At 39.2% G+C, this 26,963-nt stretch overlaps 1 protein-coding gene across 6 annotated transcripts in view; it reads right to left on the minus strand.

Moving 5' to 3' along the window:
• The window catches only part of B73 (molybdopterin biosynthesis CNX1 protein / molybdenum cofactor biosynthesis enzyme CNX1 (CNX1)), a 450,203-nt gene that overhangs the window by 246,089 nt on the left and 177,151 nt on the right, over positions 1-26,963 (minus strand). For all 6 annotated transcript variants that reach the window (XM_089424326.1, XM_089424321.1, XM_089424325.1 and 3 more), the window contains 3 exons: positions 8,341-8,442; positions 8,155-8,238; positions 7,679-7,906 (listed from right to left, as the gene is read on the minus strand). In XM_089424326.1, coding sequence (XP_089280452.1) covers positions 7,679-7,906; positions 8,155-8,238; positions 8,341-8,442 — 414 coding nt within the window. The remainder of the gene's footprint in view (positions 1-7,678; positions 7,907-8,154; positions 8,239-8,340; positions 8,443-26,963) is intronic.

The raw sequence follows: 26,963 nt of genomic DNA on the forward strand, positions 1-26,963 counted from the left end.
GCAAGACTTAGGATTAGATTAGATTTTAAACGATTAATACCAGTGCCTTATGGAGTCAACGCTCTTGCTAGGGAAATGCAAACCAAGTAATCGATTAGCAAACAGATCCTAAAACTTAATGTGAGATGCAAGAATCTTGGTTGACTTTAGTTAAATGCCTATTTAAATTTTGAATCCTTCAATCCTCTCTGTGTTGAGCCTGATTTCGTAGTAATTGGAAGAGAGAAGATAAGGAGAAGCACACTAAGGTGTGATTAACGATACCTCTCCTGAACTTCTAACATACCCGGTGCCTCTGGCGCTACAAATAGTTGTGGTTCTAACGACTGCAAGGTCACCGTTTTAAGTACTATTAAAACAGGCTTCTCAAAAAAAGACAGATGGATATCTATCTGTCTATCAACCAAGCTTATGCTTGGAAGTAAATTTTAACTATGCAAAGTTAACTTATATGCAAATGCACCGGAAGATGAGATGAAGTTAAACTCGAAGATGGGAAAACACTTATGTCGCAAAAGCCCTCAATTACTCAAATGAAATGTTCGCTTTATTAAATGAAGACTTAAAAGATAAACTCTTGAAGATATCACAATTAAAACACCAGCTTATTTCAAATCTTCTTGATACAATTTAGCTCAAAGAGAACAAAATCTACTTTGCAATTTGATATCAATGCCAACAAATGCTCAAAGGTATGCTTAGCTTAGGAAACAAATATATGCGATCTATTATAATTCAACGACAAGATTCTTTAACAATCACTTGAAAACATTTGCCAAATGTCTAGCATGTAGCACACATCAAATAATTCAAGTAATGATGCAAGATATTCAACAGATGCACAATGTCCTAACAATTAAATTTCAAGAGATCCAAATACTTTAAACAACCACGAAATTTAAATGCTAACCAATTTAGATCTTAGAATTGAAAGATTTATGCGTAGTGACCCAAATCTAGGAAAATTTACCACTTTCCTATAGTTAATCTTTATACATGAAAATTTAAGCACATTTAACTATAGAGAAAAACAAATGTTGATACCACAAAAAAAATTCTCCTTTAGATTCTATCCTTGACAAATTTGATTAGTCCTTAGGAAAACGTTTTTTCAATATGCTAAGCAAGACTTAACGTGGTAACTGACCAAAACAAATCCAACTGACTTAATAATTTAAAAAAAAAAAATTAATGGGCCAGAGACCACATGGAGAAATAGATAACCAAAATAAAATAAAATAAAAATTCTTGAAGTGTCAAAATTAATTTCAATTTATTTCCTAGCCACATAAAATAAACTTTCTTAGTTTTTTTTAGGGTTTTTAGATATTTACAAAAAAAATAGATTTTTTTAAAAAATAAATAAAAATTAATAAATCAGAATAAAACAAAAAATAAAATCAAAATGAAACAAATTAAAACAAAACCAAAATCTAACCCCTTTTTTTATGCTTTAGATTTTTATTTTTATTTTTTAGATTTTAATAATTTAGAATCATAAAACTAAAACAGACAGAAATTAAATCAAATAAAAAAAAACCCAAATCGAAATTTATCTTCTTTTTTTAAGTTTTTGGATTAACAAAGAAAATTAAAATGATTTACGCTACAAAACCAAATTCATAAACCTAAAAAAAAATATCGAACCTAACTAAATCCTAAAAGGAAATACAAAGCCGAAAAAAATAAACAAATAAATAAATTGAAGTGCTTTGGAGGTTGGACAGGGTTCAACGGCGGAAGGAAAAGAGGGAAGCACAATGGAAGAAAGAGGTCCGACGGCAGTAGAGGAGATGATGGAATGGAGAAGAACGCAAGGGAGCTACGTGAGAATTTGTTTGCAGGTTTGCGTGGAAAGGAGAAGAGTAATGGAAGTTGGACGGTAGTGAAGAACAAGGGAATGAAATGTGTGAAGGAAGAGACGGACAGCGGATAGAGATGAGAAGAACGCGAAGGAGCTACGTGAGGATTAAGCTGTGGGCAGAATAAAAGAGGGACGTGAGGCTGACAATGGCATGGAGAAAGGAGCGAGGAGCTGGAGGATGGACGACAGCGAATGAGGACACAATAGCAACGAATGAAGGGACTGCGAGGGTTTGATGGCAGCTGTGCAGTGTTAGGGAGCAGAGATGAAGGCGATGGAGCAGCGTTTTATGACTGCGGATCTGGAGATGGAGCTGCGAGTAGATAGAAGGGGAAATCGCAGGGTTTCAATGGAGCGATGGAAAGTAGGCAGAGGGCTTTGAAGATGGACAGTTTGATGAGAAAAGTCGTAGGGTTTTGCAAATTTTTAGAGAATGCAGCAACAGTAAATGACTGCGAGCCCTCAAAAAAAATTCGAAAAAAAGCACAATAAACCCTAAGACTAGGCAGCAAATCTATAAAATGGTAGCCCAGAAACCCTTAACAAAAAAAAAACTTTCAAGAGATCTTAATTAAAATTTTAAATCCTTCTGCTTCAAATTTCTTTGAATGAAAACCCTTAAAAAAATTTCTCCAAATTAAAATATTTGAAAACCCTTGGACTGCAAAAATAATGCCCCTGCAAAAACTGGTTTTGAGGCCAAATCTTACCCTGCAGGGCCTAGATCTAGCTTCAAAATCAAACTTCACCTTCAGATCTGCAACCTGTACCTGAAAACACAAACACCCAAAACTTGGATATGCAAAAATAAATGAAACCCCAAAAACCCAAGTCAGAAAAATTAAAAAATTTACAGATCTATGCACAAGAACAGTCGATCTATCAAATCGGGCGAGTGTGAGTCTAACTCCGCTCCCAGATCTGATAATCTAGGGCTCTTAAAAGCCAGATTTATCAATTTAGCACAGAAAATTTTTGAAATTTTAAATTTAAAAGGAGGTGCTTCGCCCAAAACCCTTCATGCATCACCAATAAGATTTCTTACGATAAGCCTGGGATCCAATCAAGCTGGGCTATACGAATCGGGAGTTGGCTAGTCCAACTGAAAACTTCCCCGAACGCCTGATGATCTAAAAATCAAGAATTTCCTGCACAACTCAATTCAACCATCAACATAGAGCGAGAAAACGATAATAAAATTCACATTTAATAGAGATACCTACTATTATATTCAAAACTTAAATTGCCATTCAAACCCCAGCGATTGAGCAAAATACCTATGCTCAAATCACTCTTCAGAAAGCTATCATCAATGGCTAAAAGGAAATCTATGCATGAAAATGACACATCTCACAGTATTTCCACGAAGAGTAACACCAGTGGAAATTAACCCCAAAATCTTTTTTTATTTGCTCATAAGAAAAGATTACAAGACAGCTTTCACTTAGCACATGACTTGAAGATCGGATCCTCTCCACTGACAACTGACCTCCTATTTAAAGATAAATCTTCCAACGGCTAGTTCGAGTGATCCTTGTCAAAGCAATCTCGACCGTTGATGAGAATTAAAATTTCTTTTAATCTCATCCGTCGAAATATTAAATTCTTGAGGAAATTCGAATTTTTCAATTAAATGCATTTTAATTAACCCAAAAATAAAAATTTTGAATTAATTTCCTCAAAAATTTGACTTTGACTTAGACCCCAAGGACCAAACGCTTAAAATTTAGCAAAATAATTAATTTACCTTAGTCCTGGGACCTTTTAAAATTTGAATTTTAAGGACCCACGAATTTTGCCTTTGGAAAATTTAAATTTACCTAGGACCTATAATTAATTAAATTTCTGGCTTAGGATTTTAATTAATTTTTTGCCATAAAATTTAATTAATTAACCTATGAAGGGATAAATTATTTTTCCAACCCTCAAAACACTTTACATCATCATTTTCATATCTTTTACATCACAAAGGGGAAAACCCATCTGAAATAGACCCTCACAGACTACCCATTTCTGCGACACAAATATAATCCAGCAAACTAAGCAATTTGTAATAAAATAACCTAACCAAATAGTTAGGATTATTCCCAAATCACTTTTACATAGACTCGATCTATAACACTAGGACTCGTCTAAGATCCCGATGACAATTCATTCCAGCTTTGGGGTAAGGCTGAAGGAAAAATCTGCCGACCATCCGAGAATGGATCGGTGAGACAAAAAACCTCCCGGAATATAGATCGTCACCAGAAAAATAGGTTTACCTAGGCAATTACATACATGACACAGATCTGCTGAGATTATTTACATCACATACATGCAGAATGGGTTTACATTATAAAATGACAATCACGCTGTGACGATAGCTAAACAACACGGACACATCGATCAGGTGCTATCCCTTTTGCGAAAAAAGGGGGTGTACTGCTATGGGTCAGTGACACGTAGCGGTCAACATAGCCATAATTAAAACACATCTTAAATCTAGAAATCAATTAGATATTTGGCCTAAGGGGATACATTCCCAATGTTGATTTTGGATAGCATCGGATGTGCTCTAGCTCCGAAATTTTGTGGAGGGGCTAGAACACATGAGATCTCCAAAACCCAGAAATCGTTTGGAGAAATTCCACCCAGATGAGGAGTTATTAAAATAATTAATATTTTTAATGGGTTCCTAAGTCTAAACTTAGGAAAATAAAAATATTAATGGGTATTAATAAGAATATGGGTGAGAAACTTCTAAGTGAGGAGGATCAAGTCTGTTTTAATCTTAGCCATTGATTAGGGACTTAATCTCGGTCATTGATTCATCAACCGGAAAAGTATAAGAGGAGGCTTGAGGGTCAGTTGGAGATACACCAATTGATCAATAAATTCGATTTTCTAGGGCGAGGTTTGCTAAAAAAATCGAATAGGTGATCTAAGTTGTTGTGAGAGGGGCAGTAGCAGAGAGCTGGATCGGAAGGGAGTTCAGAGCCAACGAGTACTAAGCAGAGAGGCAACGCAGAGGCTTGTGTAGCTCAGGAAGGGGCTCATGCAGAGCTGACGTGGGCCAAGAGGATTTTTGCAGTGGCAATGCGAGATAATCGTCAAAAGTTCAAGATTTTGTTGGGAGTTTGATGTTTTGAGCCGGGAGAGCTGAAGTCGAAGCTCCTGAGAGCAAATCGATCCAGTAGAGAAGTGACGCAGTCTCCTAGAGGCAAGACGATGGCCCACACAGAGCAGATTGTGCTGGGATTTTCACAATGCTTGCTGGAGTCAGCCATTCAGTGGATCAGTGGTGACTTAGTGAATGAAGTAAATCCTCGTCTGTATTTCTTGTTGCCGATATTTCTCTGAAAGGTTAGCCAATGTGAGAGGCAACCTATTGTACTCAAATTTTGCTTGCTTAATAATACAAACCCTCTATATGCTGCACCAGTTTCCCCGCATTGGGTTTTTTCGGGGATGTTTGTCCAAAAATAACAGTGTCCCTTGCACGTTTGTCTCGTAGTCTGCAGTAGTGTTTTTCATCAGTGTTTAAATAATTAAATAATTTGTTGAATGTAAAAACAAGTAGGAGATGATGTGTAGATTCAAAAAATTTCACACCCAATATTCAAGAAAACAATTTCCATCTTCTTGAAAACTGACTTTTTCTATTGTTACAGGTTGGCAAGTGGATTTTGAAAACCCATTTGACATTCTCTAACCTCCCGACCCCTAGATCTATGATCTAGGAGTGCTTTGGCACTCACTGGGTGGCTCATTTGGGCGTAATATGTTGTTGTCCCTGTGTTTTTATGCAGACTTTACAGTCTAGTTTTACCAGTATAGCACGACTCTTATAAGACCCGTGAGTACACGCGGGTCTTGACGGGTTTTATAGCGAGATGAGTCACTTGCATAGAACCCGCAGTTTCTACCCGTACCCGCCAAAACCCGTATAAAACTCGGCTACCCACATTCAACCTGTGAAAAACCGCTTATGACCCGCATAAGACTAGTGGAGACCCTCAAAATTCAATTTTTTTTCTTTTTAATTTTTTTTGGAGATCATGTGTAGAGAAAGGGAAAATGGAGGGAAAATCTTTCCAAGTCTTATACGAGTACGAATCATGCAACATTGAGTTTTACAGTATAGAAATCTGTTTTAACCCATAAGTCATAGACCAATGGTCCAAATAGGAAACTAATAATATATTTGGTTAGGATAATTTCTGAACACTAAAATTGATTGATCACACAATATATTTTCTGCTATTTTATGTACTCTACATGTTATTTAGTTTTATGCTGCTAAATTATACTTAGAAACAGCGGACAGCCCATATGACAATTCCTGCACTCCTTCTCGGCCCAATTTAAGACACTAGTATTACTTACAGTTAGTACCTTTGGGAATCCTCCCTTGACCTTTTAGGAGGTAGTTAGGTCTAAAGAGTAGGAGCTTGGGCAAAGGTGACAGTGGGTCCCTACTCTGTGTGCGCCTATCCAGCAAGATTGCCAGGGCCTTAGCAACCCTGCCAATTGGATCAGTAACAAGGCAAGCACCTTTTTACAATAGATTGTTGATCAAGAAACTAAAAACATATATTTTCAATAAAGGAAATTTCAGATACATATATAGGAACACCTGTAGATAACATCACTTAGTAAGTACAACAAGGACTATGCTAGATGGAGTTGTAGCATCAATGGAAAACATCTTTTCAATTCATTTTTTGAAACATCACACATCAATCAAACATAATAGAAACAAATTATAGCATTATTTTATCTGTTGCGAAAAACAATACTAATGCACAATTTTAGGCCTAGGCCCTATTCGAAGGTCAAAAGCCCCAGAATAAACCCTTATGTAATGCAATGACTATTGTCATAATCATTAGCTCAAAAACTAACAAAAACACCTGAAAGGACAATAATATTTATGAATCAAATCTTAATAAAAGCATGTATCAATGTTGGAAATGACCACTGATAACAACGACTTGGGCATTTGCAAGTTTAGAGTGGCTTAAATAAAGGTGCATCAAAGGGAAAAGTAGTGGTCGAGCCCTTATAGATTCATCATAAGTCAATTCTAATAGTTATTGGACTCAAAGTGACAGTTACAATACAATATCCACTCCAAAATCCAGCTTGTTAAACTACTATTATAGTTTTGATAGAGGCTATTTATCCACTTGATGAGAAGATAAAGCCCACTCACTGGACCGTTCATCCCCATCTTGTATCTAAAGAAGCCATTGAGTTTGAAAGATGTCATACACTGCATCGAGTAGTTTGTTTGGAGCAAGCCACAGCACTGAAGTGATCCCAGAAGATAATCTGGAGCCCTATCATGAGGTTAGCCCATTGCTCCGAATGTGTCCCACTGACAATGTTTATTGGAATTTTATATCGAAGAACCCAGCTTCTAAGTTCTAGATTTTCACTAATCAATAATTATGATTAACATGTTCCGTATAAGTATATTTGAGTTGCAATTGATCTATTTGTATCTTTCGAATGCTTTCGGAAACAGTGCCAATTCTTTTGATATTTTTGTTTTCAGTTTGTTTAGTAGCCTCTGCCACAATAGACTGGATCATGTAATCACTGTTAAACCCCCCAATATTTCAGTTTTAGAATAGCTAGCAGTTGACATTGTTTTCCCATTTTGCATGCACCCATCGAATAGCAATAAATACATGTTAGTGTTTTTAGAATTATAATAGCCGCTGAAGAAAACTATATAATATAAAATTGTAACTTGTAAGTTAAAATATGATTAGCATCAGCTGGGCAGGAAATTCAAGAACAAACAGTAATGAAGATTTGGCATACCCTATTAAAATATATAGTACCACGTCTCTCCAATAAATGCTTTACAAAATCCTTGTCTCCCATGGAAACACCGCCTGATGATAAGAGAATATCCACCCCAGCAGAAATAGCTTTATCCAGCTTGGCTTCCAACTCTTCTTCTTCATCACATGCAATACCTAAATCCAATACTTTACATTGCTGCTGTGTAGCAGCTGCTAGTAGCATAGCCCGATTTGAATCCCGAATCTACAATAAAACATAAGCAAATAGATATAAAAGTAAGCATTTACTTTGTTATTTAGACTCCCTATTTATACGTGTCATGTTCAGACAACTTTTTCTCCAACTTGAGTGAGAATTCAAGCTAGCTGAGTCTGACTAATTACTATTTATGAGGATCATTAGCAAGCCCCTTCAGCCATTCTGCTGTAGAAAGATTATTCAAAGACAATGCATCATAATACAACCTGAAAATGGAAAAGCTTCAGGCATACCTTACCAAGACCTAGGAAATCTGATGCTGGATCTACTAACTCATCCCCTGTTGAAAGGACTGCAATTGTGGGTATTGGATAAACCTACAATAATAAATTACACAATATAAACATCGCAAAGTACTATAAAAAGCATATGAGTAGAAAATTACGCTAGCCATAATGATCAAACTGAAGAATTGCTACCTTGACCATAACAACTCCAATTGTAGCCAGCAATCCAATTTCTGCAGCACCTATTCTCTCACCAGATTTCAATACGACCGCCCCTTTTTGAATATCATATCCCTGCTCAGATACATTTGAATGACAAAATTGTGAACTTTTAGAACAAGTATTTATTAGGTTGGAAAAACAACCCTACGAGGTTGCAACAAGTATCAAAAATCATTTTCCATGTAATTCCCTGGTTTCTTTATTTTGTACCATGAAGTAATTAGCAAAAATGTATACTAAAAAGAAAAGAGACGCATCCACTAGAGCAACAATGGTCCATTTTTTCTGCCTAGACATTCAAAGAATTAGTTGATCTAACCCATGTACATACAGACTGTTAGCCAAAAAATGTACTAATTAAAGACAAAATACATGAATTGTTTGATTGGAATCCCATAAGCTAACACACAAGTATCCTGTTGAAAATCACCAAAAAGTTGCAAATAGAAGGGATAGAGCCATTTGTTACAGGCCAGGCAAGACAAATTTGGATGATGCCTGAAAAGAAAAACCCTGGAAACTAATGAGGATCAAAAGAAATTGACATTAGAAGTATTTTTAATGACCCTAAGACTCAACGATAAGGAAAGCAGTAGTTAAACATTAAAGAATTAGAAAGTATCAGATGATTAAAAAGTGGACAAGTGGCAGATATTGAACTGCAAACTAAGTAGGAAAATAAAGGTCAAGGGGAGACTCAATTAATAATGGGCCATTCCTCCATTTCTCATCCTTTAATCTATTGCATGAGCTTTGCTTCACAGTTATTTCTGATATATTGCAGCTTGTGGGAAACAGGATGACTTGCTTTCCTCGCTTAGAATATCTGACAAAAGGTTAAAGAAAATTTTGGCAAAGGCCAGAAGCTAGAATCAAAGTTGTTTTCAAAGATTTTTTGCCTATTCTCTTGCTAATTTCAGATCATGTTAAACTTAGTTTCACATCGAGTTCAGCCATTAGAAAGGTCTTTCCACACAGTGGCCTCCAAGGTTATAATTGTCATTTGTTACATATGATTGTTCCATATGACCTCCAGAAATGATAGTTGACAAACGATATTTGGTCGAAGAAATTTTAGAAAAACTGATCTTGCTTCAAAACAAAATGAAACAATAGCTGGTTTCAATGAAACCCTATTGGTTCTTCAATGTGCTTTGCTAGCAATCCCCTGATCCATTTCTACTAGTAGTAGTCCCTAGATGTTCATGTTCTTGCACACTCATTAATCTGATCACGCTTTTATGATTCTCCAGGTCATCATACGATGCAAGAGAAGAGCATGCTTTGCGGATTAAATAGGCTTTGATACCATATTATGGAAACGAGGCACATAAAGAAACCAAGAAAACTCAAAAGAGTTCTTTGTATTTAGTAAATAGTGAGCAAGTGAAAGTTTTATTATAAGGTTACAATGAAGTCCGTTCAATCCACTTCACGACTATGGGATAGACCAAAATACACATTGTTGCCACAAAATCTTGTAAGCCTTGGAGAGGGAAACCCTACAAGGTATAAACTATACAATGGGGCAATATAGTGGTCCATTGTCACCACAGCCAAAACCTCCTACTCTCTACGGACTTTCACTGATGAGAGGAGTCTTGATAAGAGGGAGATCACTTATAATAGATATTTGAGGGTTAATGTATTAAACGATCTCACTAGGAGGTATTCAAGAAAGACACAATTTAGGTTCAAGGCTTCACAAGGAAGGAATCCGCTTTCTATGAAGAGATCTAGAAAAGAGGACACTAGGCCTAGCGTTTGATAAATTGAATGTGTAGTAGTGTCATGTTGCACACTTTTTTTCAAAAGTTCCCAGGACGCATATATGCCAAAAAACTTTCAAAAGATCAGATCATCAGTCATCGGTTTATTGAGTCATTGTAAACCCATACTACAAATTTATAATGCAAATGACACTAGTAAGACCATGTATGTATGTAACAACCTAGGTAAGCCTATTATTTTGGCAAAAGTTTCATCCTAAGAGGTTTTTCGTCTCACTAACTCATCTATGTCTCTAAACACAGATGGTCGGTAGAGCTTTTTCCTCCAACCTCACCCCAAAGCTAGGGTGAAATTCTTTGGCAAAGTCTTAAGTGAGTCCTAGTGTTTTAGTCGAATCTTATGTAAAACTGGTTTGGGAATAATTTAAACTAGTTGGCTAAATTATTTTATTACAAATCATTTGGTCTACTAGATCATATTGTGTCACAGAATTGGGGGTGTAATTTGAGGGTCTATATCGAACGGGTGTTCCCCCTTGAGGGTTGTATTGTAATTATCTTATGTAAAAAATATTTTAGTGCATGGTCCCTCATACTTAGACGCCATGGCTAAAATATTAGAGGGTAGAAAAATTATTAATCCCCTCAAGTCAATTAACTAAATTGTCTGGCAAAAATAAATTAAAATATTAACCAAGAACTTTAATTAATTAGAGTCAAATTTAAAGTCTTAGAGAAATTAAATTCTCCAAGTGAAAAAATTTGTGGGTATCAAAGAAATTAATTTTTGGAGGTCCCCACCAAGGGAATATTGGAGATTTCAAGAAAAATTGAACCCTTGGACCTTGGTGGTTAAGTTAAAGTCAATTTTTTTAGGAAATTAGCTCAAAATAATTAATTTTGAGCTAATAAAAATGGGTTAAATGAGGAATTCGAAAATTCCTCAAAAAATCAATATTTTCAACGATGAAGATTAAAAGATGATCAAATATTTTTCGACGGCCAAGTTTATTTTGACAAGGATCAAGCCAACTAGCCTTTATTTTTCCACTTGGAGAATTTATCTATATATAGAGAGTCATGTGTCTAAAGCCATCAGATGTTTGGCTAAGAAAATTATGCAGAAAAGTTGATGTAATGCTACTGTCCCGTTGGGAACATTTTTTGAATCATAATAAAGACTTTGGGGTGCAGTTCATGGTGTTTATTGTCTATTGATTTGTGGTACGTGCTAGGTACGGGCATTCCTATATTGTGCTTAAAATTTTAAAAGTTTGTTTATTCATTAGATGGTGATAAGAACATTCTATTGGTAGATTTTGGGTCTATCTTAGGTGATCTGATTCGCCATATGTCTAACAAGCTTTCTTGAAGAAAATATATAGTGTTTGCAAGTTCCCCAGTCCTTGGGCTCCAAGTTCACAAACTGTGGATGTAGGTTGACCTTGTTTGGACTTCAAATATTTTTATGGTTTATCTAACTTCGCTAAGGTTGTAGCTTGCATTTATTTTCCAAAGTATACTTAGCCATTTATCAAAAAATCTCTAAAAGAAATTTTATTTCTCAAAATTCTTTTTAAAAGCATTGTATATTTGTACATTTGTAAATAAATTTATATAATAATATTTTGTAAATTATTTTTTTTTTAATTGGAGTTTTGGGGTTTGGGTATTTGAGAATTCATTTTTGCAAGTGTGATCAAGCAAGAAGAGATGGATTAGAGCTAGATCTAGGCCCTTGAGGGTAATATCTAGCCTTTAAGCTATTTTGCAGAGCCAACAATTGACGAATTTGTAGCAAACTGAAGATCTGAAGCAAAAAAAATTCAAAGCTGGAGTTTTAAGTTTTAGAGCTCTTAAGCCCAGATCTGCCCTCTTCAAGGCCAGCGTCCTCCTCTAAGCCTTTGCATCATCTTTTTGAGGGCCTACATCATCATTTTCAGCCCTTTTGGGGCTTTTCGTAGCCTCTAGACCTCTCGGCCTTCCCTTCTTGGCCTTGCGTCAAGCCTTTAAGGCCTTATCACACCTAGTCATGGCCTCTAGGCGACTCGGCCATCCTCCTTGGGCTTAGACGGTAGCCTTTTAGGCTTGTCGTGGGCTTTTCAAGCCCTTTCCTTTCCTCGGCCTCCTCCTCTGCCCTTCGTTCTCCCTCTTTCCCTCTTCGTTGGCCTATTTCAGCCCTCCTTGAGCCTCAAACCCTAGTTCCTAGACCTTAGAGGTCATTCCTAGCCCAACGCTAGCCCTATTGGGTCTAGTGCTAGTCCTCATTGGCCCTAATTTTCCCTCTATCCATATCTGAAATTTCTGACTAAAGATTGGTGGGTTTTGCAGGAGAAAATTGGCTCAAGATTTGTGTTTTTAGGTGGCATAATCATTGGAGAATTTTTGGGCAAATTGAGCAAGTTTTCTACAAGGCCTTGGGCCTAAGGTTTTCTCTCTACACCCTCACTCCTTCCTGGCTCAGAAAGATGACGTGGCTTTGCTTGAGCCTAATCTGCGCCTCTCTGCTTTTGCATTGGCATAGATAGCTGACGTAGTTACTGCGTGGGCTCCTCCCAGCTACTGAGTCACCCTCACCTGGCTCAGAATGTTGACGCAGGCAATGCGTGAGCCTCTGCATCACCTCTTCTGCATTGCGTCACTCTCCCTCTGCATCTCTAGCTCTGGAACAACTCTGTCACTTGGGACAACTGCCTCTCTGCTGTAGATTTGTTGGATCTCCCAACTGATGGCTTCAATAACCTATGATCTGCAATGCTCTGATACCATGTGAAAATTTCTAAACCTTTACAAACAGAAATCCTACTGCAGTTACTGGTTTAGCATCTCCTACTTGTTATTTCAATCAACAAGTTATTTTTTATAAACAGTGATGAAAAACACTACTACAGACTATACTAACATATAGATCATAAACTGAAACAATAGATGAGACAAACACGCAAAGGACACCGTTATTTTTGGACAACATATCCCCGGAAAAACCCAATGCGGGAAAACTGGTGCAGCAGATAAAGGGTTTGTATTATTAAGCAAGCAGAATCTGAGTACAATAGGTTGCCTCTCACACCAGCTAACCTTTCAGAGAAATCATGGCAGCAAGAAATACATACGAGGGTTTACCTCGTCCTCCACGTCACAACTGATCCACTGAGTAGCCTAACTCCACAAAACACTGCGAAATCCCAGCGCAATCACTGCTTGGGCTAGCGTCTTGCCTCCAGGGGACTGTGTCACCCCTTCTGCAGGATCGATTTAATGGAGGAAGACTATTGTTCAGCCCTTCCGACTCAGAACCTCGCTTCTTCGGCAAAATCTCGAACTTCTGAGGAATACTCTGCACTACCACTGGAAGGAACCCTCCTGGTCTGCGTGAGCCCCTTCCTAGGTTGTGTAGGCCTCAACATTGCCTCTCTAATGCTAAGAATGCCTCTCTGCCACGTACTCTTTGGCTCGGAACTCCTTTCCAATCCAAATCTCTACTCTTGCCCCTCTCACTGCAACTCAGATCACTTGTTTGATTTTCTCAGAAAACCACGCCCCAGAAAAAGCGAACCGACTGATCACTTGGTGTATCTCCAACTGACCCTCAAGCCTCCTCTTATACTTTTCCTATTGATGAATCAACGGTCGAGATTAAGTCCCTAATCAATGGCTAAAGATTAAAACAGATTTGATCCTTGTCTCTTAGAAGCTTCTCACCCATATTTTTATTAATACCCATTAATATTTTTATTTTCCTAAATTTAGACTTAGGAACCCCATTAAAAATATTAATTATTTTAATAAACCACAATCTAGGTGGAATTTCTCCAAATGATTTATGAGTCTTGGAGATCTTATGTATTCTAGCCCCTCCACAAAATTTTGAAGCTAAAGCACATCTGATGCTACCCAAAATCAACAGTTTATTTTGTTAGGTTCTAACAATCGCTTATTTTGTGCTAGATTTGAAAAATTGTTAACTTGGCACTAAATTACTCAAACATCTAAGCTATAAATCTTCTAATCTTGTTGATGGTCTAAGTCACTTCGGCAATAGTATCTAATAGGCATTGTGGTTGAAGAATTGTTGAATAAGTGCTCTAAGTTAAGATCATAATCTTATGCTCTTTCACAACCTTAAGAAGCTTTGATAATATTTGTCTATCTTAAGGAATTGGTATCTTAAGATTTATTCTAATTGGGCATCTTTCAAAATTGGCATTGTCTAAGAACATAGCCTTGGCATTATTGTTTACATATTGACATCTTGTGGATTTGATATTGGCACTAAGTCGGCACTTTCATGGTTTATCGTTAAGTACTCTTGTTATTTAAAGGCTAATCATAAACATTAACTCAACCTTAAACCAAGAATTCACCCATAATCTTTCGCATAAGCATTCTAGGCTTAGTTTGAACTAATAACTTACCTCCAAGCATAAGCTTGGTTGATAGACTCCTAAGACAACCCTTTCTCATCTAACTTGAGGGATTCAACCCCTTTTTAGTGGTTAACACAATGACCTTGCAATCATTAGAGCCACAGTCTCTATAGCGCCGAAGGTACTGGGTAGTTGGAACACAGGGGGAGGTATCATTAATCAAGCCTCTGCTTGCTTCCTGTTGGCTTCCATCCCACAACCTACTCTAAAGACTGGTCTCAAAACAGTTAAGAGGGAGGTTCCATTTAGACTAGATATATAATTTAAAAGTAACCAAGATCCTTGCATTACACCTAGATCTTAGGATTTGCATAGCATATAAATTAGTTAATCATTTGAGCAGTGGTTGTCCATCCGGTTACTTGGTAGTAATTTGTAATAACAAAGAATTTTGACTCCATAAGGCACTGGTCTCATTTCTAAATCTAATTAAATCCTTAAGTCTTACTAAATTTAACCAAGTAGCTAGGCCACTCAACTGTGTCTCCCAGATAAGTTGGTTCCCAACTTGTCTTTCGTCATCTCATTTCCATAGGGACTACCCCCCATAGCCTGTTGTTGGGAGACAACGAGAACGAAGTGGGCGGAGATCAGAGTGACAGCCCCCGCCTTGAGCCATTGTCACAGTGCCTGTACAATCCGAGCGACAACATGTCCAAAGGTCAAGGCTTAGAGAAAAGATTTCCTACAATGTATATTAATTATATCAAGGATCGTGAAACTTTGAAGAAAGCCCTTAAGTTGAAGCAAGGAAAACTAGGGTTTCCCTCTTAGGAAAACAACTAGGGCAAGAAAATTTGTGGATGAGATTGAAGTGGATTGTGAAATTCCAAAACTGGAATCCTATTTCAGCAACTGGAATTTATTTTTCTAATTGTTAATTATTTTAACAATTTATCTGCTACGGCAAATATCAAATAAATCACACTGCAACCTTCACAAATAAAATACTGCGGAAATAATAGCGCTGGAAACTGAGAAAATTCTAGCACACATACAATAAAATAAACACTGTTATTTTTGCACAATTGTCCCCGGAAAAAACGAATGTGGGAAAACTGGTGCAATAGTGAGGGTTTTCATTATTATGCAGCAGTGAAATTCTGAGTACAATCTATGGATGCCCAACTGGCAATCCAAACAGCAAGAAAATATAGGCAAAATTATCTAAGGGAATTACCCTTCTTCCACAAGCAATCTCGGCACAACTTCTCTTTAGAAACTCGTCCTCCTGGACCCCCTGTGTTGCCCTACGTAGACCTTATGGCGTCTAGCCTCTGCACTGCCTCTAATGAAGTTGTTATGCTTGTCTTTGCTGAGGAAATCACTTCTCCGGCACTCTGGACCCTCTGCCTAGAACTGAAAACAAATTTCTCTCCAGCTAAATTGAATTGCTTCTTTGAAGCAACTCTGCAATCCTCTACGTTGCCTTACTGGGAATAACTCGACCCCTTGTTGCTGCCTCTACGGATCTGGAAAACTTTGGCTCTCAAACAAATGTTGTTGCTCTCTGGAAATCGAACTTATTGTGTATTTTCTCCAAGTGCCCATCAACTTCTTATAATCCTTTGTTGGGTCTCCAACGGCCAAGATTAAATCTTAATCAAGGGCTAGGATCATCTTGAAGTCGATCCGTGAGTTTCTAGATGATTCACACCTTGACTTAATTAATTTTGATTAATTAACCATATTCCTTAAGTTTAGACTTAGGAAATATTTAAAACAACTTAATAATCTAATTAAGCCATCTCTCGGTGGAATTTCTAGAAATGATTTATGGGTTTTGGAAATCTCGTGTATTCTAGCCTCTCCACCAAATTTCATGCCTAGAACAAATCCGATGATACAGAAACTAACGCTCCCTCTTAGCGAGGACTGTGTTCTCTCTTTAGTGTTGCACATCTTGCCCTAACACCATGTTTTTGTATCACCTCTGTCACGTTGATGTCTAGTTGTTGTTGCCCACTAACTACTATGCAACTCTGATGTTGCATTTGTGTTGTTGCTGACAATGACATACTGCTCCCAACACTCCATCTACACTGCAACTCCCTCTCATCTGTTGTTGTTGCAACTGCAACAACTACAACTGAGAAGTATCCAAAATACTGAATAATATTTTCATGCATTTGTCTCTCGAGTCTTTGACGGATACTAGCATCTACACTGTCACTGAAGAATCTACGTTGTTGCCAACTCTACACTAAGCCACGTACTCTATTTTCAACACTGCACTACACTCCTCGGGATTTGATTGCTACTAGTCTGCAACTGTCACTCTGGAACTAACTGCATCAACTACCACTGATCCATCCTGCTACTGAATACTATGGGCCCCCGTAGCAAGGTAATGATCCATGAAGTGGACTCCTCAAGGACCCTGCCCAAACTTTGTAGCTCTCTAGGGCTACAACTCCAAGTCACCCCACCTCACTCTTGGAGGTATGGTTGCCAACATCGCAAAGTCTTCCTCCAACCTAGAGGACAACTTGTTGATCTCAGCTGATGCTACCTGCTAGTCCTACTTCTCCTGCTTGGCCTTCTTCCTGAGAGGACACTGCATCACCACATCTGAAGCACTTGACCTTTGACAAGTTCCTTCTCTGTTCCCCCTGCCCCTGACTGGCACCCTTTGGTGCGAGAGCCACATTCTCCTCCTTCACCACCTTTGATCCGTTGCTACTGCTGCCACTAATGGAGCTCTTTAACAGAGCTCGCCTCAACTCTCTTTGCTACAAGTTTGACCACATACTGTCCCATTATGGTAGCTTGTCTCTGTCCAATATACTTTGGACAAAAACTTGCCACTCCTCAGAGACACTGTTCAATGTTAATCTCACTAGCTTTGTTGGTTGAGGGGTTGCCCCAATAGATGCAAGCTGGTCTCAAACCTCCTGAATCCTGGTGAGGAAGGGATTTATGTCTTCCCCCTTCTGCATCCTGATGCCTCAAAGACATTATTCAATGCCAATCTTAGTAGCTTTGTTGGTTGAGGTGTTGCCCCAATAGATGTAAGCTTGTCTTGAATCTCCTGAATCCTGGTGAGGAAGGGATTTATGCCTTCCCCCATCTGCATCCTGATGCATCTTAACTTTTCTTCCAGGAACATCTTTCATTGCTCGGAAGTGCCCTGATATAGCGTGAAGAGAGCATCCTATATCTCTTTGGCAACATCGTTGCCAACTATGTGTGAGACTATATGGTCCCAGACTCCATCTAGGATCAACCACTTCACCTTCGCCATTTCCTTCTTGTATTCTTTTGGATAATCTGCATCCTAAGGAAGTGCCACAACACTGTCTATGTAGAGCTTCAAACCATATTCATCCAATAGGAAGGACATCCTGGCCTTCCAAATGACATAATTGGAGGACACTCCAACCTGTCCTGATCTCTATGCCCTTCTGTGGCCATCACAAAAACTGTCGAAAATTTCCCTCTTTGCTTTTGTTTGGTTGTTGCTCTGCTACTCACACTCCCTTCTGGAGTGAGAAAATCTGCTCACAGCAACTGCCAATCTGCAATTGGAAAAATTTAGATCTTTAAGACTCTAGATCCCCTGAGAGAAATTTTCCCTCGGTGTGTGTACTTTTCTCTTTCCATCAAACACAGATTCTGCTACTACAAATTGTTGCAAAACCCTCTGCATCCAACCAAGGAATCTCCTCAACGAAATATCTGAGTTGTTGTTGCTCCCTCTGACTGTGGAAATCGCTATCTCAAGCAACTCGACTTTTCGGCAACCCTGCAACTGAAAATCGAATTGTTGCCCCAAAAATTCAGCCTGCCTATCAATGAACTGTTGAAGTTTCTAAGTCTAACAGTTAGAAACCCTCCATGTACCTTCTGATTTATTCCATCCTGCTTGTTCTGATTAATTGACAAGTTATTTACCATGTAAATACTGAAAATAAACACAAGTACATGCTCAACACATTACAGATCATCAACTAAAGGAAACAGAAACAAGCCCACAAATGATATTGTTATTTTTGGACTAATGTCCCCAGGAAAACCCAATGCGGGAAAACCGATGCAGCTATCTGAGGGCGTGATTTATTAAGCAGTTTCAGAATACAATATGGGTGCCAAATCCGGCTCACCCAACAGAGAAAAATCTCAGCAGTAGTACCTCTCCTTTGGAGACAGATGCTCTGGCTGAAACCCCGGATAAACACTCCGGCAGCTCCTCAACTCCAATCTGCCCCACGAAAAACCCCAGCGTCAGCCTCTAGAGAATGTGTCAACCTCTTCTGCCCTCTGCGTCAGCTTTCCCGGCAGTTCCCGACAATTCCGGTTGTTCATGGCAGTTCTGGCTTCTGCCCTCTTCGTCAACTTTTCCAGCAGTTCCGGCTTTTGCCCTCTTTGTCAGCTTTCCTAGTTGTCCCGACTATTCCCAGCTGTTCCAACTTCTGCCCTCTGCGTCAGCTTTCCCGGCAATTCCGGCAGTTCCGGTTGTTCCCGGAAATTCCGGTTTCTTCCCTCTGCGTCAGCTTTCCCGGCAGTTCCGGTTTCTTCCCTCTGCGTCAGCGTTCCCGGTAGTTCCCAACAGTTCCAGTTGTTCCCGGCAATTCTGGCTTCTACCCTCTGCGTCAGCTTTCCCGACAATTCCGACTGTTCTGGCTTCTGCCCTCTGCGTCAGCTTTCTCGACTGCAGCACTGATCCTCCCAACACTATCTCTGCCTCTCTGCTTCTGTATTCACTGCCCCTCAGCTGCAATTCCTGATCACTCTCTCAACTTTCTCAGCAAACCCAGCCCCAGAAAGTCGAAACCTTGATCTCTTGGTGTGTTCTCCAAGTGACCCTCAAGCCTCATCTTATACTTTTCTCGTTGACAAATCAACAGCCGAGATAAAGTCCGTAATCAACAGCTAAGATTACATCTGGCTTGATCCATGACTTTTGGACCATTCTAACACAGTTTTATATTAATTCACATTAATATTTTAATTTCCCTAAGTTTAGACTTAGGGACTCCATTAAAAATATTAATTATTTTAATATCTCCCAAACTGTTTAGAATATGCCCAAACCCTTTCTGGGTATTGGAGATCTCATGTGCCTTAACCTCTCCACCAAATTTCATGGCTAGAGCACATTTCATGCTACACCAAATCAACACTCCCTCTTAGCGAGGACTGTGCTTTAGCAATACTCCTTACTGAGTATTATTCTGATCATCTGACATCGGTCCCTGATGCTAGGCCTGCTGCCCATCATTTGTACTGCTGCATCTCGTACGGCCACCCATGGCTCTGCCACTGCCACTGCCACTGCTGCATCTGTACGATAGCTCCCTCTGCATCCGTGCTGCTGCCACTGCCATTGTTGCGTCTGCACTGCATCCCCTCTCATCATGCTGCATCATGTTGCCCATAGCACCACCACTGCTAACTTCTGCACTGCAACTCAGTTACTGAGAAGTAAGTAATTAATCTCCCAACTCTAACATCTCTGTCAGGCTAGAGACACTCCCGATGCCGAAGCTCCCTCTGTGGCTGATAAGTGCTCCCTCTCTGACCTCTGCGCTGCTGCAACAACTCCCTGCATCTATCACTGTTGCACACCTCTTTGTGCCATCCTGCACTGGTGCAACACTCCCGTGCCTCTCGCATTGTTGCAGCCTGCTAGCCTCGCGTTGTCCTGGGAATCCTGCACTATAGCTCTCTCTGTCGCTCCATCCTCATTCGTCTCTACCAACATTCGCCAGTCCTGCTACTCCTCTTCGGGGCTCCCGTAGCCAGGTATAATCCAAGAGGTTGGGTACCTCGAGGATCCTGCCCCTCATCTTCTGTAGTCCTCTTGACTACAGCTCGATGTCTCCCCACTTTCACTCAAGTGGTGTGTGTGCACTCATGGCACAGTCATCGTCTATCTCCACTTCCTTCTCTGCCCTTGCTGGCGTTGCCTTGGTCTCGGAAGCCTCTCCCTTGCTCTTCTTCCTCGGACACTGGGTTGCATAATGACCCAGCTCCCCACAGTGGAAGCATTTGACCTTGGAGAGGTCCTTCTTCCGCTTTTCTTACTTACCCTCAGATGCTAGGGCAGCATCCACCTCCTCCTCCTCCTTGATTCTGATCCCCTTGCTGCTGCTTCCCGTCTTGGTCACCCTCCTGATCTCTTCTTAGCGAAGAGTCGCCCACATTTCCTCCCAATCTGGAAGGGTCGCCCTGCCCAGTATGCTCTGGACAAACACCTCCCAGTCTTCTGAGACTGCATTCAGGGTTGTTCTCACCATCAACTCTGGATCTGGTGTGGCCCCTATGGAAGTCAGCTGATCTCGGATCTCCTTCAATCGACCGAGGAAGGTGTCGATTTGTTCTCCCTTCTGCATCTGGTATGACCGCAGCTGATTTTCTAGGAGCATCTTCCTTTGCACAGAAGTATGCTGATACAACTTGGTCAAGGCCTCCCACATCTCCCGTGTCGTATTCTTCTCGGCAATATGTGGTACTATATGATCGTTGACCCCATCAAGAATGATACTCTTGGCCCTCGCCATTGCTTCCTCAAACCTGTCATTGTCAGCTGGGTCAACTGGGACCGCTATTGTCTTCAAGGCGAAGTGCTTGACATGATTTTTGTCAAGTACAAACAAGATTCTGGCCTTCCAGACTACGAAGTTTGAGGCTCCGTCCAGTCTATCCTGGTCTCTTACTCCGTGTAGTGCCATTCTGCTGCTCTTCTACTTCCTTCTTGGAAGTTCTCTATGTGACTCCCTTTGAGCCTCGATTTCCCTCCTGGAAATCATTCTATTGATATTGAGTTGCCCCCTACTCTGATCATTTGTGCAACCGCACCACTGATCTGGATTTCTCGGCTAGAAACCCTCGGTATCAACTCCCTCCTCCTTGGCCTTACCCTGTTAGGTATTGTTCTGACAAGAGTACCCCACCAGCTCCACTCTGAAACTTATCCACAGCCTCCTAAACCCCAGCAACCTGAAGGTGAGAGCTCCTAGGCTCTGCGCAGTCCCAACACCGGCAAACTAGCTCCCTAAGCCAACTGCGTCAGCCCTCCTAGCCTTTGCATGAGCCTGTCTTTGCCTCCCTCAGCCTCTGCGCAGCCTCTTCTTGGCCCGAACTTGATGACGCAGGCACTGCATCACCCCTTCCTTGTTGTTTTGCTGCTAGGAACAGCTTCTGTCACTCGGGACAGCCGTTTTCTGTCACTGCTGCTCTACTCGGCTGATGTCCTCAGTTCTCCTGTGATCTACAACCATGCTCTGATACCATGTTGAAGTTTCTAAGTCTAACAGTTAGAAACCCTCCATGTACTTTCTGATTTATTCCTTCCTACTTGTTATGATTAATTAACAAGTTATTTACCATGTAAATACTGAAAATAAACACAAGTACATGCTCAACACGTTACAGATCATCAACTGAAGGAAACTAAAACAAGCACACAAATGACAACGATATTTTTGGACTAATGTACCCGGAAAAACCCAATGCAGGAAAACCGGTGCAACTATCTGAGGGTTTGATTTATTAAGCAGTTTTAGAATACAATCTGGGTGCCAAATCCGACTCACCCAACAAAGAAAAATCTCAGCAATAGTACCTCTCCTTCGGAGACAAATGCTTCGACTGAAACCCCAGATAAACGCTCCAGCAACTCCTCGGCTCCAATCTGCCCCACGAAAAACCCCAGCGTCAGCCTCTAGGAATTGTGTCAGCGTCTTCTGCCCTCTGCGCCAACTTTCCCGGCAGTTCCCGACAATTTTGGTTGTTCCCAGCAATTCCCGATAATTCTGGTTTTCTCGGCAGTTCCGGCAGTTCCCGACAATTCTGGTTGTCCCGGCAGTTCCGGTTTCTGCCCTCTGCGTCAGCCTTCCCACATGCAAAGTTCCTGCACTGTTGTTGGGAATGAAGTTTTTGAATCTACTGTAAGTTTGAAATTCTGAAGCTAGGGGCTGAAAAAATGTAGTTGGAAGGCCGAAATTCTAGATTGAATTTGCATCTGTGAAGCTGACACTCGCAGACTTTGGCAGGGATCATCTACTGGAAGGAAGGGTTGACTTGGTGATTGGAGGAGGTCCTTGTCTAGGTCTAAAGGGTCTTGGTTTGATTTAATAGTGGAAGAGTTTGACTGGGTTTTCCCCTATAAAGGGGTTTTAGCCCTGGCTGAGTGCCTCCATCTGGTGTCGTTGATCTTCATGTTTTTGATTTGATATTTACTTGATGAAAAGAAGATAAAATAACATAAAGAAAGTTAATAAGACTACAAGAATATCACAAGTAATTATCAACATAAGAAAATCTTTTTGCCTTTCTGATTTTTTAACATGGTTTCAGAGCTAAGTTGAAGGAGGAAAGGAAAAAGGCAACTTGAAGATCTATTGAAAGGGTCAAAGGAAAGGATCATATAAGAAGAGGAAGATCTACTATCTATATCAAGAAAATAAGACATGACAATATGAATAAAGTTTGGAAATAAGCTAGAAGGAACCTCTAACTACAGGGCATGGAAAAGGAGATGGATCTTATTCTTGCTCAGCGTTAAGCTTTGGATTTGGCTCAAGAAAAAGTTAAGAAACCTACAAATGATGCATGAAAGGAAAAGTACAGGGAAACTGACATCTTGGCCATGAATCTTATAGTAGACGGAATAAAGGACAATCTAATCCCATACACATCCAATATAGACTCCACACAAGAAATGTATGAAGTCCTCTCCAAGTTCTTTACCATCAAGAACATTGTTCAGATAGCTAGCCTCAAGAATGAACTAAGAACAATAAAGATGACAAAAGATGAAATTGTGTCATCAGATTTTGTAAGGATCTCTAGAATGATGAAGGAAGTTTTGTTGCAAAGGAGGCCCATCAAGAATTGATGTCCTACAAGGTTTGTTAAAGAACAACTCAACGTATGTCTTAGACTACAAGTTTTGTTACAAGGTTCTCTTCATAGAGAAGGTATGATCATTCTCTTTTGAAATTTGCTTTGCATCACTGACATCTTTGTCTAGGGTTTTGAATAATAGAGATCCTTGTTAGGGTGATTAATCATTAGATTGAATCTACCCTTGTTATATTATCTCTTGTCATTTGTTTATGAAACCCTAACCTTTAGGATTCACTATAAAACCCTAGCCTCTTGATGCTAAGGGGATGTCAATGTTGATTATGAAACCCTAGTCTTCTTAGGGTTGTTGATAAAGTCTAGAACATATGATGAAATCCTATTCTTTTGAAGTTTAGGTTTTTGATGATGTTATGGTAAAAATGCTAGTCCTTTAGGGTTTATTGTTAATGTCTAGGTCATATTATGAAGCCCTAGATTTTTAGGGTTTGGTGCATTAGGGTTTATCAACAAAACCCTTGTAATAACTAAAGTAAGATCTTAGGAATGAAACCCTAGGTGTATATTCATCTATAAGATCAAAATCCTAGCCTGGTCAAAATTGTCGTATATCTAACATCAATGTATTGATGTGTATCTCGAGTTTATCTAATAGATATTGATATGAGATGCTAGTGCATAATAATGAAGCCCTAGATATGTATATGCAAGTATGTTATCTTGATTATTGATGAAATCTAGGGTATATAACAAAAACCTAGTAGAGATTAATATTCTAGGGCATGATAATGAAACCCTAGAAGTATATTGTTTTCAACTATTAATATGATTTAGTTCTGATGATGAAATTTAGGGTTTGCAACAAACCCTAGTAGAATTTGACATGTATATCTAAGAGCATATTGTTCAAACCTTAGTACTATGATTGAATTGATATCTTGATTAAGTTGTTGATATCTAAGGCGTTATGTATTGAAGATGGAGTCTAGGGTTTGTAACAAAACCCTAGCAAGTTGTTGAAGTCTAATATAAAGAAGATGTAACCTTTGTTGATCATGAACCTAACTAGGTTTAGGTATTTGATGTCTAAAGCTTGAATGTTTTGATGCTTCCATGATTTTAATATAGTTGACTTCATGCTTCTATATATTTGTATTCTATTGTACTAGCTATTAAATTTTGCAAGTACATAATCTTCAAGATGTTGAAGATATTCATAATTGAAGATGATAATCATGAAGGAAACTATAAGAATGATGATGATCAAGATAACCTTGATGCCATGAGAATGAATCAAGCCTTGAGAGGTTGAAGCTTCTCCGATGTTATAAAAGAAAGAAGTTGTTGATCACCCTAAGTTGAGAGGGATCTTGGATAAAAGAAAGGGTATATCTCCTCGGATAAGGGGGGGGGCATATTATGACAGCCATAGTGAATACCTTGAAGAAAGAATGAAACCGAAGAATGAATGAAAGTACTACAAATGGATTTGCAAACAAAAGATTTGAAAAGTATTGTGGTTGTATTTGGCGCTACTAAAGAAGTGAAAGAAGAAGAAATCTTCTGACAAGTTGTATTTGGATAACTTGATAATGATACAAGTAGCATCAAAATGATTGAGGGCCCTAAAAATTTGTGTTTACCTATATATATACTTGAAGGTTATTACTAATTGGGGTTGTGATTGTGCAGGATCTCTCCGTAAAAAGATTGAACGTTTGAAACATGCTTGAGTGGTGGATATATATCTGATTTAGTTGATAAGGAGAGATGAAGCATTTTATGGCAACAAGATGCTTGGGCGGACATCTCGTCGGCCTATGTGTTGATGTTTAGATCCCGAAGTAAGGAGGGTGGCGTTGGTCATGGAGCTCCGACCTTGAATACGCACCTAGATCCCTGGGTTGGTGTTACAGCTTACAATCCTTATGGTACCTAGAGAGGCTAAAGCTTGAGTACACCTTAGTCCCACCCGATTAGAGCACCCTGGTCAGGTATCTAATCTATAGCACTGCATGTTCTAGAACTCTTCATAGTTCATATCATTTAAGATCTTCCATGTACCTATGTAAATATGAATACCTCCATAGTTAAGAAAGAGTGTTGAAGAATGTAACTAGTGTCGGTCTTCATAATTGTATTTATCAAACGAAATTTTTTTGTTAAAAAAAATTGACTTATTAAAGCATGGGTTTCATGCTTGGGTCAATGATTTTTAGGTCAAAGCCTCCATTGAAGGCTTCTAGGTTTTATCTTGAGTCAATAGAGTCATTGTCATTTTTATTAGACCCTTCTTGGGCTTTTGTATCATGTAAAAAGAATTATTTTTTAGTCAAAAGAGTCATTTGTCACCTCCACACCAAGTCAGCCCTGTCCTCATGAAGTTGGTCTGGATTAGGGCTATTCGACCCAGCAGAAAGGCTATATATAAAGGAAACTCGACTCATTTGAAGCACACACTCAACAAGTTCGATCTACAAGAGAAAGAGGCAAAAAAAGAAGAGCGAAGTTGAGGAGAGAGAAAGAAGTTGTAGAAGTCAAGGATCGAGTCTTTTGGGCATCTTTATCTCACACATGCGAAGTTACTGAAATGTTGTTGGGGCCGAAATCTCTGAATCTATTGCAAGTCCGAAATTTTGAAGCTAGGGGCCGAAAATCTGTAGCTAGGAGGATGAAATTCTGGATTGAAACTGCATCTGTGAAGCTGACACTTACTTTGGCAAGGATCATCTACTAGAAGGAAGGGTTGACTTGGTGATTGGAGGAGGTCCTTGTCTAGGTCTAAAGGGTCTTGGTCTATCTCAATTTGATTTACTAGTGGAAGAGTTTGATAGGGTTTTAGCCCTGGCTGAGTGCCTACCTCTGATGTCGTTGATCTTCATGTTTTTTATTTGATATTTGCTTAATGAAAAGAAGTTAAAAGAAGAACATAAAGAAAGTTAATAAGATTACAAGAACATCACAAGTAATTATCAACATAAGAAAATTTTTCTTCCTTTATGATTTTCGAACAGAAGAAGGCTCTATATGGCTTGAAGCAAGCACCTAAAGCTTGGTACACCAAGATGGATGCATATCTACTAAGACTTGGTTTTGTCAAAAGTTCTGCAGACCCTAATCTCTACATCAAGGTGGTTAAGAATGAACCTATGATCATACTACTATATGTAGATGACCTACTAATAGCAAGTGTGGAGCATCGTATTCAAGAATGCAAGAAGCTATTGGCATTTGAATTTGATATGAAGGACATTGGACTAATGCATTTACTACATGGGATTAGAATTATGGCAGAAACCTAGTGAGATATATCTTGGTCAAGGAAAATATGTGATCAGATATTACAAAAGTTTGTATGATGGGCAGTAAACCAATGACAACTCTAATGATCACTAATTTAAAGAAGCTAAGGAGTTCAGATTCAAGTCTTGTTTATCCAACATCCTACTGACAGTTGATTGGGTCCTTAATGTACCTTTAGCCTAACATATGTTTTGTAGTAAATGTTCTTAGTCAATTCCAGATGGAGCCAAGGCATGATCATTGGATAACAGCTAAACATATTCTGAGATATCTTCGTGGAACGATACATCACTATCTGAAATATGTTGGCAATGAGATATAG

This window comes from Pinus tabuliformis, chromosome 4_2 (genome assembly GCF_031772625.1).
Source record: "Pinus tabuliformis cultivar Carrire ecotype Pingquan chromosome 4_2, CPIR1, whole genome shotgun sequence".
NCBI classification, from domain to species: Eukaryota; Viridiplantae; Streptophyta; class Pinopsida; order Pinales; family Pinaceae; genus Pinus; species Pinus tabuliformis.